This window comes from Gossypium raimondii, chromosome 1, assembly GCF_025698545.1.
Source record: "Gossypium raimondii isolate GPD5lz chromosome 1, ASM2569854v1, whole genome shotgun sequence".
Lineage (NCBI taxonomy): Eukaryota > Viridiplantae > Streptophyta > Magnoliopsida > Malvales > Malvaceae > Gossypium > Gossypium raimondii.
The window spans coordinates 1848135-1870815 of record NC_068565.1 but is presented as its reverse complement, the minus strand read 5'-3'; the positions used below and the strand labels follow the sequence as shown (position 1 = coordinate 1870815).

At 34.1% G+C, this 22681-nt stretch overlaps 1 protein-coding gene across 3 annotated transcripts; it reads right to left on the bottom strand.

Annotated features, from left to right (window-relative positions):
• Positions 1-1311: 1311 nt before the first annotated feature.
• Positions 1312-22681, bottom strand: LOC105774793 (uncharacterized). 3 transcript variants are annotated; one of them, XM_052629349.1, is made up of 8 exons: positions 22370-22681; positions 3847-3942; positions 3625-3708; positions 3293-3453; positions 2945-3062; positions 2632-2764; positions 2179-2357; positions 1312-1851 (listed from the first exon to the last, which is right to left on the bottom strand). In XM_052629349.1, exons 1-8 carry the CDS (start codon positions 22619-22621, stop codon positions 1612-1614), a joined length of 1263 nt encoding a protein of 420 aa, XP_052485309.1. In that variant the 5' UTR covers positions 22622-22681; the 3' UTR covers positions 1312-1611. The 3 variants fall into 3 exon arrangements, with proteins under 3 accessions (XP_052485309.1, XP_012452824.1, XP_012452809.1); XM_012597370.2 differs by lacking the exon at positions 22370-22681 and adding an exon at positions 5175-5472; XM_012597355.2 differs by lacking the exons at positions 1312-1851; positions 2179-2357; positions 2632-2764; ... (2 more) ...; positions 3625-3708; positions 3847-3942 and adding exons at positions 18554-19056; positions 19413-19591; positions 19837-19969; ... (2 more) ...; positions 20830-20913; positions 21053-21148 and having other exon boundaries at positions 22370-22678.

The following is a 22681-nucleotide window of genomic DNA, read 5'->3' as shown; positions in this document are numbered from 1 at the left end:
TTTCAAACTATCAATCTAATATCAATTAGGAACGAAGCTAGAAAATTATCTTTGGTGGGCCAAATATGAACCATAAATTTTTGGGAGAGTCACAATACAATTTTACTATTATATTAACTTCTAATTTCATAAATTTTTAAATGACTAAAATGCATATTTAACATTTTTGTGAGGAGGGGGCAAGGCCGCTATCTATCCCCTTATCCTCTTGTCTACACCCTTGATATATCATGAGGAAGGGACTAAAATTATTAATTTAACTGATATGTTAGACGTCACATCTCATGTGGTATAATTTAAAATGGATATTGTAAAAGTGAGTTTTAAAAATCTTGTTTTTGAGGTTTTTTTGAAACTTTTATAGAAACTTTATCACTCACTCACTCTCTTTCTTTTTTAAACTTTATTTTTAGTTTTTACTTGTAATAGTTATGTGACAACGTTTTGCCTTTCTTTACAATTTTCATTTTAAATTATGCCATGTAAGATTTAACGTGTCATTTAATGGTTAAATTAACGATTTTAATAATGAAAGAACTTGATTGATATAACATCGACAGTTTAAGGATGTAATTAGAATGTTTTGAAATTTAGGTATAAATTTATAATGAGGGTCTTGTCGGAGAATGAGTTTAGTGTATCACCATCAATAACAACACGATTAGATAAAACAAAAATAGTGAAAGAGTTATAAATAAATATTAATAATTTAATTTAAACATAATTAAATATTAATTATAATTATTTTTCTTAAATTTCGAGTTTACAATTTATAGATAAAGATTTATGATTTTATATTGAGTTTCAAGTGTATGTTTAAATAAAGTTATCGGTATTTATTTATAAATATTCCATTATTTTTATTTCACCAATAATTAGATCTTATGTTGTTAGTTGACCGTGCATAAAACTCATGCACAGTGAAAAATAAAATTTGTAACAAATACATTTATAAAAATTTGATATAAATAACAAAGGAGACTTTAGTTAAAATGATAAAATAAAGATATTAAAAATTGTAATATTTAACTTCAAATTTTATCATGTATTTTTCATCCATTTTGGGCTAAAATGACAAACACGGTAATTTGAAGAGCTAAAAGAGGCAGAAAAAAGTTGAAGGCTAAAATGACCTTTTTTACAAAGTTGAAGGGCTAAATAAGTCATTCTGCTTTTTCTATTTTTATATAAAAGATGTAAAAAGAAAATTATTTTACTTTCTAAAGCTATGGTATTCTAGTCATTGTCCAACAAAATTAATACTCAAATAACTCATAACACCGTGCTGCTGATTGTTTGGCCAAAATGAGCTTAGTGAGAAAGACAAGTCTTTAATGGCGCCCCGAATGAAATTTTAGAGCTTATTCAACAAGATAAGGCTAATGATGTTTTTGTCCAATTTACATTGATGTAATTTTGTTTTCTTGTTTATCACTAAAAATAATAATAATAATGAAACCGAATATCAAACTGAACTGAATAATCGGTTTGAACCGATTTCGGTTTTCTCTGACTTTTTTGGTCAAGCTTAATGTTGATATTGAGCAAAGATACGAGCATGGATACTTCATGAAAAATGAAAAAATCTGAAGAAAATGAATATCTTCGATCTCAGAGATTGGCAGGATCTTTGTATCTTTTGAAAATGGCTTCAATATCTTCCATTACCTCTGGTGGCAAAGGCCGTTGAGTTGTTAGAAATGCATCAATGTCTTCCTTCAGCTGCTCAACCGAGGTTGCGCCGATGATCAAACTCGTCATAAACGGACGATCTCGTACAAACCCGAGCGCGAGTTGAACGGGACTTAATCCGTGCTTTTTCGCCATCTCAATATATTGCACTGTTGCTTCCTGAAAATCCCCACCAATACGTCAATCATTAGTAAAAATACCATGTAGGCACTGGTATTAGGGGTAGAATTGCATTTTACTCACTCTACTCAAAAAATGGACAAATTAGTCTTTATGTTAAAATTTTCATCCATATCTACTGTTAAAAATTAGTCTAAGTACGTCAGCACGAGTTACACGTGGCAGCCACATGTTACTATATGGTTATTTCAGAAGCAATGCCAGTTTTTTAACTGTACAAATTGATGAAGTTTTTAATGTAGAGGGAGTAATTTGCCTATTCTTTTTAGTAGAGGGAGCATTTCAACCATCAACATACATATATACCTTGGCAATTGACTTGTTATATCTTTCCATGTAGCCAGGGAAAAGGTTGAACCTCCCTTTCTTTGCCGCTTCGGAATTGATATCCAAGTATTTTCCGCTTAGCGCTCCACCGGCGAGCGGAGAGTAAGAAAGTAACCCAATATTGCAGTTCTTTGGGTGACAAACTTCGACCAGGTCGACTGCAAAAGGAGAATGTTACTGATTTCTTAAACATGTTTATGTTCAGACAATACCCGGAAGGAGCACAAGAAAACGAATTTAGATTAAGCATAGCCAGAACTGATTCAATCCTGAGAGAAGACCAAGGCTCTGCTAAGCAGAGGTCCAATCCCGGGGCATTTCGTTTGTTGGTCATTGCATATGAATCGAAACTTCAGGAACAACTAAATCGATGCAACGGCGAGATATTGAGATGCTAGTATAACATTTATATAGATTTTGGATGAGGTTTACCCTCGAAACGCCGGACCAGAAGACTGTAGCTGTTTTGGATACTAACGATCTTCGATAGTCCTTCAACTCGAGCTGCATGAACAAACTCCATTACTCCATACGATGTCTCGTTAGAAACTCCGATATAGCGTACCTGAAATCGAAGAGCATTCATATACAAATCTTAGTATTTGTGACATCTTCAAACAACTGATTAAATATCACAAGCAGATTTTCCGACAGTTGTATGTATATCTGACACTCATATATCAATAGAGTAACATAAGATTTTCCAACAGCAATCCGATTTAATTTGATCTCTGTTTTTTATTACCTTCCCTTCATCGATGACTTCTTGTAAAGCCTTAAGTTGTTCCACAAACGGTATACTCGGTCGCCATTTTGAAGAATCATAGAAATACTCACCGAACAACGGCACATAACGATCTGGCCTGGTTGAAACCGTAAGTTCAAGAAAATATGATTACATCAATGAAGCACATACACAGACATACTACTCAGGTACATACGATAACTTTTAAGAGATAAGGATACGAAAATGACAAGACACGGTAATAAAAGGTACTCTTTTACATAGTAAAACACCAGTACAAGCAAGTTGATGCCATGTCTGTAAATGCCTACCGTCACATGGATGCACCTAAAAGAACTGTAACCTTACCAATGAATTTGCAGTAAATCAATGTAATCGGTGTTGAGTCGTTTAAGGCTTTTCTCTACGCTTTCTCTAATGTTCACAGCATCAACCCGTAAAACTTTTGCATTGTCACGTAGGTGAGCCGATCGTTCTGAATAGCCGCATACTTTTGTTGCCAAAATAACCTGCGGAAAATATGCACGTAGAAACCAGTACTCAAATCAATTCCTCAACGAATACTCAAGTAGTACAAACATAAGCTCATCAAGATATTCACGAGAGATGAGCCAATACAACAGTGTCTCGAAAATTTCGAGTCAGGAACACAAATATGTCATCTGGTATGAAATAAGTACCTTATCGCGAGGTTGAGACTTCAGCCAGCTAGCAATGTAGAGATCGGTTCTTCCACTCGTCTCTTTCTTCATGGGAAATGGGTACTGGGAAATCGAAAGCATGAGCAAGAGAGAGCTTTAGTGGCACTTAAAAAATTGAGTGAAGATATCGAACAAAACTCAAACTCCAGACTAGAAAAAAAATACAGCCCGTATACAGTATATGCACACCAAAGAACTTACGTGTTCAGCAGTATCGAGAGCATTGATTCCATGTTCAAAAGCATAGCTGAGCATTTCATGACCTTCTTTCTCTGTATTTTGTTCTCCAAATGTCATCTGAAGCAATCAAACATAAGGCTGTAAAACCGAAAGTTCGATAAACAGTTCATAAACAATTCGGTCTTTGTTCCTTTATGTTCGTTTATCAAGCTAAATAAAATAAATATTAACAAGATTTTGAAACTCGTTTAACGAACTAAATACTAATAAAGCATGTTCAGATTAGAAGAAGCTCGTTTATATTTGTTTAACGAATTATACAAAACTTATTTAAAGCTTGTTTAATATTAGTTTAAAGTTCATGAAGAAAAAAAAACCAACACAATTCAAAAATGGCTAAATTATGTTATTAGTCCCTATACTATGCCTAAATTATGACTTTAGTCTCCGTTGAAATTTCAACTACACCCAAATGGTAACAATTAAATCCAGTTGATTAAATTCGCTATTATCTTGTACTATGAATAAAGTATTAGATTTAATCCATATTCTCCAATTGGATCATTCTTAGTCCTCATAATTTTCAATTTTAAAATTTCAATTTTTCGCAAACAAATGCAATTAAATCCATTAACTGTCTTTTTGTGAATAATATGTGAAAATAAAACTACCACAACATTACATATATGATAATATATTTGACGGGTCAAATTTTGGGAATAGCAAAAACTCAAGGTAAAAGTACTATAAAAGAAGCTAGATTGTATTTTGCCTCCTTTGTTAAGAAATAGGTAAACTAAACTCTATACATTAAATTCAAGAACAAATATGTTCTTTCTGCTAAAAATTTGATCTATTTGTATGGTTAAAAACCGGTGTGGATGATGGAATAACCAAACCGTGACATGTGGCGTATCATGTGTACTCCATGTTGATGCACAAAGATTAATTTTTAACAGAAGAATTTGATAAAATTTTAAATAGAATAACTAGTTTTCCTTTGATCTAATGTACTTTTACCCAAAAAGTAAATGAATTTAATAATTAGCCTGCATTTTTATAATTCAAAAAGTAAAAAAATTAAAAATAATCAGACTAATAGCAGCATTTAACCATTCAAAAATTCTTAATCATCATGAACCAAACACTAATAATCCTAAAAAGTTAAACAAACAAACATGAAGTGATGCATTCTTTCAAGCTAAATTCATTTAAATCTCATTCTCTTCAAATCATTTACTTCCCCAAAACAAAAGACCAACAATTCAAACCCAACAAAAAAATATAAAAGAGAAATCCCTTTCAACAAAACAGAAAAATACCCATTATCAAGAAATCAAAGCTCTTACAGTTCCCAATGTGATTTCACTGATTTGTAGATCAGAGTCGCCGAGCTTCCTATACTGCAAATCGCTTTGTTGAGCGACTTTAGCAGTGATGGTTGACTTGAAACAGCTCCTCTTGACCCAAATCTGCGTTCTTTTAGCATTGCATAAACGTAGTGGCGTGTGGCGTGGGACTTTAAAGCTGGGAATTTTGGTGGTGTTGCAGCAAAGAAATGGAGGAACGGAAGCAGAGACTGTGGAAGAGGAGACCGCCATTTCGCTTTGAATTAAGTGGCACCTTATAATTGTATCGTTTTCCACCTTATCCAGATTAAAAAAAAAAAACATTTATTGATAGTTATATTACAGGGCCGCGGCCCGGTTTGAAAACTTACTTTTTTTTTTATCCGAGTTTGAATTTGGTCCAGCCCGATTTAACGATACGCGTGGATTAGGCTATTTTATCAAAAAAAGTCTTTTTTTTTCAAAATTTACCGAAATTGGCTGATTTTTTAATTATTTACCGGAATGAGCCATTTTACGTGAAATCGCTGCCACGTAAGCGCGATGTCAAGGTACGTGACAGATCATCGCTGACGTGGACGCGATGACACGAGCGCATGAACAGTGCAAATTTGACCGTTGCCCCCCCAACGGTCACAATTTTTTTTACTATAAAACCCCCTACCCCTTATTTTTTCACAAACAAATCCTATCTCAATTTCCTTCAAAAATTCTCTCAAATTCCTTTAAAAATTCTCTCAATTTCCTTCCAAAATTCTCTTAAACTCTCAAATTCCTTCCAAAATCCTCTCAATTTCCTTCAAAAAATCTCTCAAATCCATATTAAATTTCTTTTTCCATTCAATTTCATTTTTTTAAGAAAATTTTAAATATTTTTATTTTTTTAAAATAATTTTAATATTTTTAATATTTTCAACAATGGCCGGATCATTGATTCGTCTTGATAGGAATCACATATCGGTGGAGCAAATGAAAATGGTAAGTATTAAATTTAAATTTTAAATTTTATTTATGATATTTTTATTTATGTATTTTTAGATAATTATTAATTTATTTTTTGTTATAAAAGTCTAAAGATCGGGTATTGGAATGCAATATTCGGAATATGCATGGTCCTCCATCACCGTTAGTAGAGAACTACCTGCGGGAAGCGGGATTTTGGCACGTGGCGACGGGCACATCGAGAGGTGGAGACCCGAGACGCACACATTTCATCTTCCATGTGGAGAGTGCACTATCACTCTAGAAGATGTCCATCTGCATTTGGGATTGCCGGGTGGACGGGCACCCATTCACGGGTCTGCCCAATCTAGCAATTGGGAGGCGGTGTGCTACGAGCTTTTGGTACTGTTAGGATAAAATGGATGGAGGTAAGGTGGAGATGGGCTGGTTACGTGCCACCTTCCCCGATCTGAATGCAAATTCAACCGAAATTGAAAGAATCCGATATGCTCAATCATACATTCTTCAAATAATTGGAGGCTATCTGATGGCCGACACGTCACGGAGCCGTGTACATCTAAGGTGGCTGCTAAAACTCATTGATTTTAGAGCAGCCGATGAATTTAGTTGGGGTCTGCTTTTGGCAACATTATATCGGAGATGTGCGGGCGACCAAACCGAGGAGAGCAAAAATCGGAGGTTGCTGTCACTCTGCAATCATGGGCACGGTTTAGCTTTCCATTTCTACGTCCTCGAGTGAACCACCCATATACATTCCCACTCGTAACGAGGTAAATTTTATATTACATTTTGAAATTGTTATGTAGATTTTGTAAGAATAAAAGTATGCTAAAATTTATTTAATTAGGTGGAACCATCCGCAAGTTATCGTGGATTACCGTCGAACTTGAAGATATACGGCTTCTATTGAAGCAACGATTGGAAGCGTAGTAAGTATTATTGCAAATAGATATTTCCATACATTCGCTAGTGGATTGATATTTAGTATTTAGTATTTAGTATTATGTATATATGTAATATTTCTATCATGTTCATGCAGTTTCAATGGACACCATACGAGGATTCAGCAGTCCGGGCAGTAATCCCGGAAGAGTTTTTACAAAATCCAAACGCTTGGCACGTGAAAGTGGTGTTGATCAACTATGCAACCGTGGAGCCCCACCAGACAGACAGAGTCCTACGACAGTTTGGATGTAGACAACCGATCCCTGCAGACCCTGAGGTGTTTGACGAGCACCACAAAATCGACCTTCAGCTATTAGGTACGGATTGGACTAGATACTGGTCAGAGTACACAGAAATGTGGGAAAATCGGTATGAATATCTACCTACTCGGGAACAAATCATCGTTCCCGAGTTAGCGTGCGTTCCAGAATACATGTCATGGTTTAGGATCCATGGGAAGCCGTATCTACTTACACCAGAAGAGAGGCAGCGGCAAATATGTGTCGGAAGGGAAAGGCGCGGGCCTCTAAATCCAAGGGGACAAGACTACAAGGGCAGCCCCTCAACGAGGCCCAGACATTCACCTAGTTCATCATCAGTGGCCATGCAATCACTGTCCCCAACGAGAGCACCGACGCAGTCACCTGACGCAGCAATTCAACAGATAATACCCACGCATTCGCCTTTCCCTATGATGCCAAGTATGTTTCCTAACCCTTATATGTACCCTAACCCGTACATGTATCCTTTTCCGAATCTTATGGCAAGTTGGAGCCAAATGCCCGAATCAGCTCCATTTCCTGTAATGCCGAGCGGACCACCAATAACTAGGCCAGCGGCGCAGGGGGGTCGCAATGGGGGCCGTCGGGGAGCTCTCCTTTTTACCAATCGCCAGCAACGCATGGCTTTCAAACTCCGTCGCCATTCATGATGTAAACACCTCCACATACACTATTCTTTGAAGGTGGATCATTGTCCCAAGTCCGACAACCAGATGCCGAACCGGAAGAATAACAATCACCACCGGAGGAAGAACAACCGCCGCCGGAAGCTAGAGGAAGGAGGAATTCAGCGTGTAACCGTCGACGGCCGCCATGTGGAACCGAATCCCCCGGTCATAGACATTGATTACCGTATTAAAATTTATCATTTGATGTAATGAAATAGAAGTTTATAACAATGTAATACACATAGAAATTTTTCCAAGTTATTTTGATATTATTTGATTAAAAACCCTAACCTAATTTAATTAAAACCGTAACCATAATTTAATTAAAAACCCTAAACTAATTTAATTTAATTAAAAACCCTAACCTAATTTATTTAAAACTCTAAACCCTAACCTAATTTAATTAAAAACCCTAACCTAATTTAATTAAAAACCCTAACCATAATTTATTTAAAACCCTAAATCCTAACCTAATTTATTTTAAAAACCCTAACCTAATTTAATTTAATTAAAACCCTAACCTAATTTAATTAAAACCCTAACCCTAATTTAATTTAATTAAAACCCTAACCCTAATTTAATTTAATTAAAAACCCTAACCTAATTTAATTAAAAACCCTAACCATAATTTATTTAAAACCCTAAACCTTAACCTAATTTAATTAAAAACCTAACCTAATTTAATTTAATTAAAACCCTAACCTAATTTAATTTAATTAAAAACCCTAACCTAATTTAGTTAAAACCCTAACCTAAATTAGTTAAAAACCTAACCTAATTTGATAATCTTACTACCCATTAACACACTTTTTCGGCTTAATAATTTTACATAAATTGATAATTTGACTAACCATTAACAAAAGTTTTTGGGCATAATAATTTTACAGCTTTTACATAATGTTGGATTTTGTAAAATGTTTTGACTGGTACTAACATTTAAGAAATTGTAGTAATTTGATAATTTTACTAACAATTAATACAATTATCAGTTAATAATTGAATAAAATGTAATTGCATCTAAAATTACATTCAACTATTGCGATTAGGGCATGATCGACTTGTATGGCCTGGGTTCCTACACCATCCGCACAACTTCTGTTGACTGGCTGTTCCTCGGATATCCATATTGTTCCGTATTCTAGTGGAGAAGGTCGACCATTCGGCTTGCGATGCAATTCTCTATCTGGTAACAGCTTAAAAGGAGCAAGAGATACGGGCGGCCACTTACGTTCATCTGAGACCGGTGGGAAAATGTGTCTCCATACGTGGTACATGTTTTCTAATTTGTACACTTCGTCCACATAACTCGGCGGATCCAGACGGAGTTTCTGACAGGCTGCAATAACATGAGTGCATGGATAACGAAGTGCGTCGAACTTCCCACAGTCACAAGACCTGTTTCGCAAGTGTACACGATATTGCCCGCCAACAACACCTTGGTGCGGTCTGTCAAACTCCGTCACGCGAAACCATAAATTGTCTCGATCGTGACACACTGCGTGCATGGTGTTTGCCCTCGTGTTCGCCTTGTTAATTTCTTGAACTACCTTATTGCACCATACATGCCCACCCTGCATCTAGCCTGCATAAGTTGCCGGTCGCTTTGGAAATAGCGCCGCCAAACGGAAATATGTCTCTCGCACAACCGCTGTTATCGGTAGATGGCGCGTTCCTTTAAGAACAGAATTTATGCATTCTGCCAGGTTTGACGTCATATGGCCATATCGTAGGCCTCCGTCGTATGCTTGTGCCCACTGTTCGAAACGTATGTTGCAAAGGTAGTCCCCCATTCTCCTTTTTGGGATCGTAAGATTGCCAACATCTAGTGAAAACGATCTTTATTCATTTCATACCCTACCAATATAAGAACATAGCGAATATTTTATACCACTTCTACCAATAAAACTAATTCAAAATGACAAACAAAATAATACAGTTATATAGTAAATACCCATGTTGGTCACTTGTCGTCATTCAGTCTTAGATGGATATTGCCTGTAGTAGTTCGAAGCAACGTGTCTCAGGTAATATCTATGGTGTGTACACTGCCACAAGCTTCCCTCTCGATCAAATGCAGCTAGTATACCGGTGCCCCGGTCTGAAATAACACAGATATCAGGTTGGGGGCACACATGCCTCCTTAACCTAGAGAGAAAGAAATCTCAGTCATCAGATGACTCTCCCGATGTTATTGCAAATGCAATTGGAAGAATTCTCCCACCGCCGTCCTGTGCCACTGCAACCAATAGCCGATGAGTGTACCTATCGAACATGAAGGTACCGTCAATTTGTACCAACGGCTTGCAGTATGGAAATGCGTCTTGGCATTGCTTAAAGGTCCAAAATAGGCGTTTGAACAATTGGCATCCACGTAGCAATCGGCTGTTGTAGTATGCATGTTCCGTTTCAAGGTCTGTGATGGCACCTGGGACGTATCTCTCTAGCACCTGACACCATTGTCATATTTCATTATATGAGGCGTCCCACCCACTATGCATCTTCTCCAATGCCTTTTGCTTAGCTATCCAAGCCTTACGGTAAGAGAGCGTGTACCCCATTTGGCTACGGATATTGGCAATTATCACCGGCACTGAAGTCCTAGGATCTGCTTTTATCGTGGGCAGTATCAAGCTAGCCAACATAGCTAAATCCATTTTCAGATGATCTTCTGAAACACCTACAGAGGGAGGGAGTACATTAAATAATACAACATTGGAAAATAAAAATATTATTTAGACACATTCAATACTGTACCTGCAGCACATGTATGTGGACATTTGTACTTTTTGATCTCCCACAACCTTGTCCTCTTCCTTAACGAGGCGACGATTTTCCATGAACATGTGCCGTCTTGCACCGCATACTTCGCCTCAAACTTATCAGATTTTGATTTAACGACGTGGTAATTAACGCCGTTTTTGATGCTATGCTGTTTCAAAACACCAATAAAACTATCCTTATTGGTAAACTGATTACCAACTTCAAGTTCACCGAGATCTACCCCCGAACTTGTACGATCGCGCAACCGGTGTGGTAGATCTGGAAACTCTAACGCATCATCTGCTGACAGATCGACATCATGCATGTGGGCTGGAGGTGAGTATGCTCTAAATCGTGGATTTTCTTCATCATCTGCACTCCTATCACCATCTTCACCTTCTGTTGGAATAAGCTCCGGTTCAGAAAATAATCCCACCTCTGCACCATCCGACCCGGGCTCTCGAGGTGGATCCACATCGGACTTATCTTCTAACCCACAATCATCTGCAGCGTATGAAGTCCCCTCACCGGTTGATGTCGTAGGTAATACGTCATCCCTTCTTCTGGGCATTTGATAACGTCCCCAATTGGATGTAGATTGTCATCCACTAGAACTTGATACAGTTCCCCAGCTCGTATTTCCAGCGTCAAACGTCGAGCCACCGACGTACATGTCCCATCCACCGACAGAGTGTCTTGGTGGGGATGTGTATTTGACACCGTTACCGAACATGGGTTGTTTCGTATTTTGTAACCCACTAACCGAGTGTCGGCCAGGGGTCGTGTATACATCTCGAACACTGGACGGAAGTACATCAGTTGGCGACGTAAATTGTACATATAACTCAATATAAATTGCTCCGCTAGCAAGATGAGTCTGCACCATTGCCTCCAAGCTACGAGCACCTTTTATGTCGAACGAGTCATATGTCACCGATCAACAGAAGAACAAAATCGATACGTGATTGACAGAACTTTCATTGGCGTCGTTCCGAAGATTTTACGCCTAATTCTTTTACGAAATTCTGTTAAATCTATGTTTTGGCTAAATGACAGTCGCACTGTATTCTCCGATAAAAAAACAACACCATTCTCGGTGTGGCAAACCTCACCATCGTAGTAAATAACAGCACTAATACGTTCACTAATTTTGAAACTCTAACTTTCTTAGCCTCTCTAAAATGTTTCTGCTATGACTCATGCATTTTAAGAACATTTTCTACCTAATTTATAGCCTCAGCCCAAACTTGCTACTGTAGCAAAATCGAGTCCACGAGGGCACGATTTGACACTATTTGCTCAGAAACGTCAAAAAATAATTATTTCCTACATGACCAACTATAGCGAAATCGCATCCACGAGGGCGCGATTTCACAATTTCTTCTCATATAGCATCCTGGTATCAACGATTTTATACTATTTGCTCAGAAAACGTCAAAAAAATTATTTCTTACATGACCAACTGTACCGAAATGGCGTCCACGAGGGCACGATTTAACAATTTCTTATCTGATAGCATCCTGGTAGAAGCGATTTTATACTATTTGACCAGAAACGTCAACTCGAAATAATTTTTTTTCCGGGACCCCTAAACCCTAAAAAGCCTGCATCCTAAACCCTAAAACCCAAAAAACCCAAACGTAAAATCAAAGTCAAAATCGCATCCCCGGAAACGCGCTACGTGACAGATCATCAGCGTCCGCGTCGGTAGCGACCTGCCGACGTGGAAGGAAATCGCGTCCTTGATGGCGCGATTTCCTTCCACGCCGCCAGTCGCTACCGACGTGACGCGATGATCTCATCACGCACTCGACATCGCACTTACATGGCAGCGATTTCACGGAAAATGGCCCATTCCGGTAAATAATTAAAAAATCGGCCCATTTCGGTAAATTTTGAAAAAAAATGTCTTTTTTTGGTAAAATAGCCCGTGGATTATACTAGTAATTTTACATAAATAATACAAAAATAATTAAGTACAAAAAATATAGGAAACAGATTAATTACGAAAATAAGCATTTACTACAAGATTATTTAAATCGCCACAATACGCTTGACATATTGGCGACACTAAATTAAAATGTGATAAATTAAAGTATTCAGGTACATGATATATAGATTTCCTATTTAAATTGGCCACTAGAAAAAATCTAAATATTTAAGGGCTCAGTACCACACCAAACCATAAATAGGTTAATTGCTTCATAAATCCTCCTTATTTATTTATTTTTATCTCCTTCAATACAAAAATAGAGACCTCTTACCAATTAGTCTAAGAAATATTTTGTAAAAAAATCGATTCAACTAGAATGAATTTTATTTATTTTTGAAAAATAATTTTTTGTTCAAATTATGTACGACATAATAGTTAATCAGATTTATAGTAGTTTTCTTTTGCTTGCATTATATCTAGAAGCTATAATTTAACTAATAATTATAATTTATACATAATAAGATTTTCTAAAGCTTTTATAATTATAATTTTATACCGTATTCGTAAATCAAATTGATAGTAAGGATAATTATAAAAGCTTTAGAAAATTATTATTATGCATAAATTATAATTATTAGTTAACTTTATACTTTCCAAATATAATGTGAGTGAAAGAAAACTACTATGAGTACTCGTTAATCGCTATGTCGGACATAATTTGAATGAAAAATTATTTTTCAAAAATAAATAAAATTTATTTCGATTGAATAAGCTTTTTTACAAAAATACTTTTTGGTAGAAAATATTTTTTTAGACTAATTGGTAAGGACTAATTGATAAGAGGCCTTTCTATTTTTTGTGTTGAAGAGGAATAAAAAGAAAATAATAAACAATGAAGGTTTACAAAGCAATTAACCCTATTTAAGGTTTGGTGCTGCCACACCTCATTCAATCTAAATGGAAAATTTACATATCAGGTCCCTAAATATTTTAGTTTAGACGGCACTGGCGGAACATTATAGCAAATGCCTATTTTCGTAATTAATTTGTTTCCCATACCATTTTCGTAATTAATTGTTAATTATATATTATTTATGTAAAAAAAGTCAGTGATCCAATTATTTTTTTTTGTCACTTAACTATGAAATGTTATAAAATAATCATTCATTTATTTAATTTTATCTTTTGGGTAACCAAATAGCTAATAATGAAAGTGTTTAAATTGACATAATAACAACTTTAACCCTCAACAGTGTAAATTATGTCAAATTGGTCTTAATTTAAAAAAAATCTAACATTTAACGCTTACATATTTATAATTTAGTTTTTTTACAATTTTACTTTTTCTAATATTAAAATTAATTTTAAAAGTGTGAGAAAAATAAAAATAATTGTATTGAATCTTAAGACGAACTCATTAAATTATTTTTATTCAAAATTATTTAATTAATATTATCAGAAGGTTTTCATGGAAAGAAATTAGTTAAAATGAAAGAAACATTAAAGAAATCATCTCAGAGTTAATATAAATAATATTAATTTGAAATTAAAATTGAAATGTTTAAAATCTATTTACATCAAATTTTTTAAAATAAAATCTTTATCCAAGTGCGGCCTACGTCGAGTCAGACAGGCTACCTAACCCTTAGATAGATATCATTTAGTTTGTAAAGTTTTTTTTTTTTAACAAAATTTGCACTTCACAAAATATTTTTTTTTATCTTCTAATATATAATAAGATATTATTTTATTTCAAATAATTAATTAAAAAATTATCATCAACTTCAAAATGTTTCACATTTATGATTTTATATATCTTATACAAATATAAATTAAAGATATTCAAATGTCGGATCGGATTAGGTTTGGGGCTTGGCTTATATATAGTATCTATATTGAACATAGTCGCTAAAATTTGGTCGGACTTAAAATACGAGTTACAAATTTTATTCAAACTAACTAATTTTTTATAAATGACTAACTTAATCCTGTTTAGATTCGTCCATATTTTTTAAAATAGTATTTTATTTAAAAAATTTTATTATTTAATATTTATCGTTTTGATATTTTTATTTTTATTAAAGAAAATTTTAAAAAATTTGGTCACTCAACCATTAAATTACTAATGGTTCAATTTTTCTTTTTAGTCACCAACCATTAAATTACTAATGGAAAGATAAGTTGGCAGCTTTTAAAATTGCCATAATAGAAACTTTAACCCTCAACATTTATGCATTATGTCAACTTAGTCTTAATTCAAAAATTTAACCTCGATATTTATACATTGTATAATTTAGTCATCTTTTTTTTTTGCATTTTACTTTTATTTGTGACATTGAGGGTTAATTTTAAAAGAATAAAAAAGATGAAAATTATTATCTTGGTTTTTGGGTATTCCCATTTTAATATATTTCCAATCAAATTTAGTTGATAGCTTTTTAGGTGAAAGGGTCACCCAAAAATGTAAAATTGAAAAGAAAAAAAGAGAGAAAATTACTCAATGTGTAAACGATGAAAGTTATTTTTTAAATCAAGACTAAATTGATATAATGTATATATGCCGAGGGTTAAAATTGTTATTATGTCAATTTTAAAAGTTGATACGTCATTTTTCCACCAACAATTTAACAGTTGGTGGCCAAAAAAGAAAAGAAAAATCGAATAATTAGGTGATCATTTTATAACTTTTCACAGTTGAGTGACCAAAAAAAAAAACTTATCAATAGTTGAGTGACTACAATGTAGTTTACCCAATTTCTAAACATAAACAACTCATACTTATTTTTAATATTTATATTATAATCATATATTTTTAAACAAATTATGAAGTGAAAAAAGAGCTAGGTCACCGACAACCTCTTGAACTTATATTGTGAGGCATAATAGTTTCAGCTCTAATCATAATGTATAATATGGTGATTATTCACATCATCCTTTAACCATGTGATTAAAGATTCGATCAGTACTCATGAAAATAAAACACGTATCGTAACTATTCCCAACTATAAAAAAAATGAACTGGATTCAAACATTGATTATTAAAAGTAAACCGAACACTTTTTTATTCAAATTTATTTTTTTCGATGTTAACAACATTTTTCAAACTTTCTCAAATATTAAATCAATAATTCAATCCGATATTTATTTCAAACTTTTTCAATATTGATAATTCGATCTTTGACCGGGTCTATATTACATATAGATATAATAAAGAGATAGATATGTAAAAGAGTTTGGGGGGGGGGTTGTAAGTAAATGAGTGTAGTGTCCTATCCTTAAATGCCATGATAGGAAAGAGTTTGGGTGTATCAGTTCTCTGTAATGCTTTAAACTCACCTAAGCCTTTCATTTCCTTTTAAGGAAAACCCATCATACCATGAGTGTAGTGTCCTATCCTTAAATGCCATGATAGGAAAGAGTTTGGGTGTATCAGTTCTCTGTAATGCTTTAAACTCACCTAAGCCTTTCATTTCCTTTTAAGGAAAACCCATCATACCATTCCACACCCTGACATTGTCGGGAACATGCAAATCCTTCTGATTTTTGGAAAAATTTTCATCCCTACAACTTTTACACAAACCCTAAATTCTTTTTTAAAAATAATCCATTGTATTTGCATCGTATTTATAATCAGTAGCAAATCTTAAAGTTAAATTTTCGAAGAGAGGAGTCTAATTAAAATTTTAAAAAAAACTTGAAGGGTCTTCTCCTCGATCATGATCTGCCTTGTTCATTAGTTTATAAACATATCCAAAGTTATCAAATAAAACCCATATTCTTAAAACCCGTATTTTAAAATTTAAAAACAATATTATTAAAAGGGGTAGTTACGAACCTTAATCGGATTATCAGATACGTGAGTGATGATGGGGATTGCTTGAATTTTGTCTTCAATCCTTAAATTCACTCACTTTTTTGTTTTGACATATTATTATAATCATGCAACTTCTCCTTTCATTAACTCATTTCATCACTTTTGTACTCACAATCACAAGGGGTGCCAAAAACTTGCAACTTCTGTGTAAGGAAAATCTATTTTCGGTTTTATTCTAAGATATTTTTTTGTGAATGAGGGAAATCATTATTATATTTCAAACCCTTAAATTTATTATGAATTTAATCCACTAACAATTTTGCATGCATGGAGCTCTAATTTATCATTCAATTAATATAAGTAGTATATATATATATACACTATTGTAACAAATTTAAGAATATATAATAGTAGCAAATTGAGTCTTAGCTCGATTGGTACAGGCATTGTTGCCAATGTAGGAGGACGTGAGTTTGAATGTATTGAAACGCATTATCCTCTTATGTATGGGTGTAAAAAAAACAGATACATATATCATGACGTTTTGGGTTCAAACCCCATTATGTGTAAGTATTTTTCTAGATTTCATATGAAAAGACAAAATTACCCTTTATATAATATTTATTGTTTATTAAAATAAATTTTTTTTTGGTAAATTCATTATTGAGTTGGTGACCTGACTACGGGTGACACCAACTCAAGAAAACATTTATATATATATATATATATATATATATATATATATATATATGCAAATATTAGGTTCATGTTTTACTTTGGTATAAATCCAAATATATACTTTAATTCTCAATTTATTCATTCATTTTAATAATTTGATTCTAGTTTATAGTTATTCAAACATATTATTTGTGATTATATTTGTAATTATAATTATAATTGAGATGGATAGTACTAAGTTATTTACTTGCTTCAAACAAATTCAACTGAACAGCATCACTCTGTAGTGCTACGAGCTATAAAGGACCACTTACAACTAGATTGGATGATCCAGACTAAACACGTGTTTAGGGAGGGAAATAAGGTAGCGGATGGATTGGCACGAATGGCATCCTTAAGACCATTAGCCAAGCTAATATACATACAACCGTCAGATGAAGTTCTTCAATTGCTGCATGATGATTACTCTGAAATAGCTTGAACTCATATAGTCGATCTAGGCGAGTTAAGAGATTTTCCTACATCTTGTAGCAAAAAAAAAAAAAAAATCCTTTTAATATGTTATTTGTGATTCCCTTTGAAATTATAGACAGCATCATATTGTAACCGTATGGATAAAAAAATATTTTTTTATGTGCTCTTTTAGAAACAATGTCTAGAATTACCCATAGCCCCTCCCAACTCATAAATAGGAGAATAATGCACTTCAACACACTCGAATCCACATCCTCCTCCATACCAGTCGAGCTAAGACTTAATCGGCAATTATAAGATATATATATATTAAATATTAATTTAAAATATTAAAAACTAGTATTCGAGAGCATCTTGAATATTTCTCAAACAAAATTATGAAAATAAAACAAAAAAAGGAAATGGCATCATGGGTCGTGATCAGTAGTATATATACACTCATGTGGTGTTGGAACTTGGTTCCAATAATAATATTTTTATTCATTGACCGTGCATAAAACTGAAAAATAAAATTTGTAACAAATACATTTATAAAATTTTGATATAAATAACAAATGAGACTTTAGTTAAAATGATAAAATAAAAATATTAAAAGTTATAATATTTAACTTCAAATTTTATCATGTATTTTTCATCCATTTTGGGTTAAAATGACAAACACGGTAATTTGAAGAGCTAAAAGAGGCCGAAAAAAGTTGAAGGGCTAAAATGACCCTTTTTGCAAAATTGAAGGGCTAAATAAATCGTTCTGCCTTTCTATTTTTATATAATAGATGTAAAAAGACAAAATTATTATACTTTTTAAAGCTATGGTATTCTAGTTGATTGTACGGCCAAAATGAGCTTAGTGAAAAAGACAAATCTTTAATGGCGCCCCGAATGAAGTTTTAAAGTTTATTCAACAAAATAAGGCTAATGATGTTTTTGTCCAATTTACATTGATGTAATTTTGTTTTCTTGTTTATCACTAAAAATAATAATAATAATGAAACCGAATATCAAACTGAAACTGAATAATCGGTTTGAACCAGTTTCGGTTTTCTCTGACTTTTTTGGTCAAGCTTAATGTTGATATCGAGCAAAGATACGAGCATGGATACTTCAAGAAAAATGAATATCTTTGATCTCAGAGAATGGCAGGATCTTTGTATCTTTTGAAAATGGCTTCAATATCTTCCATTACCTCTGGTGGCAAAGGCCGTTGAGTTGTTAGAAATGCATCAATGTCTTCCTTCAGCTGCTCAACTGAGGTTGCGCCGATGATCGAACTCGTCATAAACGGACGATCTCGTACAAACCCGAGCGCGAGTTGAACGGGACTTAATCCGTGCTTTTTCGCCATCTCAATATATTGCATTGTTGCTTCCTGAAAATCCCCACCAATACGTCAATCATTAGTAAAAATACCATGTATGCACTGGTATTAGGGGTAGAATTGCATTTTACTCACTCTACTCAAAAAATGGACAAATTAATCCCTATGTTAGATTAAAGAGCAAACTAGTCTTTATGTTAAAATTTCCATCCATATCTACTGTTAAAAATTAGTCCAAGTACGTCAGCACGAGTTACACGTGGCAGCCACATGTTACTATGTGGCTATTTCGGAAGCCATGCCAGTTTTTTAACTGTACAAATTGATGAAGGTTTTAATGTAGAGGGAGTAATTTGCCTACTCTTTTTAGTAGAGGGAGCATTTCAACCATCAACATACATATATACCTTGGCAATTGACTTGTTATATCTTTCCATGTAGCCAGGGAAAAGGTTCATCCTCCCTTTCTTTGCCGCTTCGGAATTGATATCCAAGTATTTTCCGCTTAGCGCTCCACCGGCGAGTGGAGAGTAAGAAAGTAACCCGATATTGCAATTCTTTGGGTGACAAACTTCGACCAGGTCGACTGCAAAAGGAGAATTTTACTGATTTCTCAAACATGTTTATGTTCAGACAATACCCGGAAGGAGAACAAGAAAACGAATTTAGATTAAGCATAGCCAGAACTGATTCAATCCTGAGAGAAGACCAAGGCTCTGCTAAGCAGAGGTTCAATTCCTGAATCGAAACTTCAGGAACAACTAAATCGATGCAACAGCGAGATATTGAGATGCTAGTATAACATTTATATAGATTTTGGATGAGTTTTACCCTCGAAACGCCGGACCAGAAGACTGTAGCTGTTTTGGATACTAACGATCTTCGATAGTCCTTCAACTCGAGCTGCATGAACAAACTCCATTACTCCATACGAAGTCTCGTTAGAAACTCCGATATAGCGTACCTGAAATCGAAGAGCATTCATATACAAATCTTAGTATTTGTGACATCTTCAAACAACTGATTAAATATCACAAGCAGATTTTCCGACAGTTGTATGTATATCTGACACTCATATATGAATAGAGTAACATAAGATTTTCCAACAGCAATCCGATTTAATTTGATCTCTGTTTTTTATTACCTTTCCTTCATCGATGACTTCTTGTAAAGCCTTAAGTTGTTCCACAAACGGTATACTCGGTCGCCATTTTGAAGAATCATAGAAATACTCACCGAACAACGGCACATAACGATCTGGCCTGGTTGAAACCGTAAGTTCAAGAAAATATGATTACATCAATGAAGCACATACACAGACATACTACTCAGGTACATACGATAACTTTTAAGAGATAAGGATACGAATATGACAAGACACGGTAATAAAAAGTACTTTTTTACATAGTAAAACACCAGTACAAGCAAGTTGATGCCATGTCTGTAAATGCCTACCGTCACATGGATGCACCTAAAAGAACTGTGACCTTACCAATGAATTTGCAGTAAATCAATGTAATCGGTGTTGAGTCGTTTAAGGCTTTTCTCTACGCTTTCTCTAATGTTCACAGCATCAACCCGTAAAACTTTTGCATTGTCACGTAGATGAGCCGATCGTTCTGAATAGCCGCATACTTTTGTTGCCAAAATAACCTGCGGAAAATATGCACGTAGAAACCAGTACTCAAATCAATTCCTCAACAAATACTCAAGTAGTACAAACATAAGCTCATCGAGATGTTCACGAGAAATGAGCCAACACAACAGTATCTCGAAAATTTCGAGTCAGGAACACAAATATGTCATCTGGTATGAAAAAAGTACCTTATCGCGAGGTTGAGACTTCAGCCAGCTAGCAATGTAGAGATCGGTTCTTCCACTCGTCTCTTTCTTCATGGGAATTGGGTACTGGGAAATCGAAAGCATGAGCAAGAGAGAGCTTTAGTGGCACTTAAAAACTTGAGTGAAGATATCGAACAAAACTCAAACTCCAGACTAGAAAAAAAAATACAGCCCGTATACAGTATATGCACACCAAAGAACTTACGGCTTCAGCAGTATCGAGAGCATTGATTCCATGTTCAAAAGCATAGCTGAGCATTTCATGAGCTTCTTTCTCTGTATTTTGTTCTCCAAATGTCATCTGAAGCAATCAAACATAAGGCTGTAAAACCGAATGTTCGATAAACAGTTCATAAACAATTCGGTCTTTGTTCCTTTATGTTCGTTTATCAAGCTAAATAAAATAAATATTAATAAGATCTTGAAACTCGTTTAACGAACTAAATACTAATAAAGCATGTTCAGATTAGAAGAAGCTCGTTTATATTCTTTTAACAAATTATACAAAACTTATTTAAAGCTTGTTTAATGTTAGTTTAAAGTTCATGAAGAAAAAAAACCAACACAATTCAAAAATGGCTAAATTATGTTATTAGTCCCTATACTATGCCTAAATTATGTCTTTAGTCTCCGTTGAAATTTCAACTACACCCAAATGGTAACAGTTAAATCCAGCTATTATCTTGTGCTATGAATAAAGTATTCGATTTAATCCATATTTTCTAATTGGATCATTCTTAGTCCTCATAATTTTCGAATTTTAAATTTTCAGTTTTATGCAAACAAATGCAATTAAATCCATTAAGTGTCTTTTTGTGAATAATATGTGAAAATAAAACTAACACAACATTACATATATGATAATATATTTGACGGGTCAAAGTTTGGGAATAGCAAAAACTCAAGGTATAAGTACTATAAAAGAAGCTAGATTATATTTTGTCCCCTTTGCTAAAAAATAGGTAAACTAATCTCTATACATTAAATTCAAGAGCAAATATGTTCTTTCTGCTAAAAATTTGATCTATTTGTACGGTTAAAAATCGGTGTGGATGATGGAATAACCAAACCGTGACATATGACGTACCATGTGTACTCCATGTTGATGCACAAAGATTAATTTTTAACAGAAGAATTTGATAAAATTTTAAATAAAAGAACTAGTTTTTCTTTGATCTAATGTACTTTTACCCAAAAAGTAAATGAATTTAATAATTAGCCTGCATTTTTATAATTCAAAAAGTAAAAAAAATTAAAAATAATCAGACTAATAGCAGCATTTAACCATTCAAAAATTCTTAATCATCATGAACCAAACACTAATAATCCTAAAAAGTTAAACAAACAAACATGAAGTGATGCATTCATTCAAGCTAAATTCATTTAAATCTCATTCTCTTCAAAATCATTTACTTCCCCAAAACAAAAGACCAACAATTCAAACCCAACAAAAAAATATAAAAGAGAAATCCCTTTCAACAAAACAGAAAAATACCCATTATCAAGAAATCAAAGCTCTTACAGTTCCCAATGTGATTTCACTGATTTGAAGATCAGAGTCGCCGAGCTTCCTATACTGCAAATCGCTTTGTTGAGCGACTTTAGCTGTGATGGTTGACTTGAAACAGCTCCTCTTGACCCAAATCTGCGTTCTTTTAGCATTGTATAAACGTAGTGGCGTGTGGTGTGGGACTTTAAAGCTGGGAATTTTGGTGGTGTTACTGCAAAGAAATGCAGGGACTGAAGCAGAGACTGTGGAAGAGGAGACCGCCATTTCGCTTGGAATTAAGTGACACCTTGTAATTGTATCCTTTTCCACCTTATCCAAATGAAA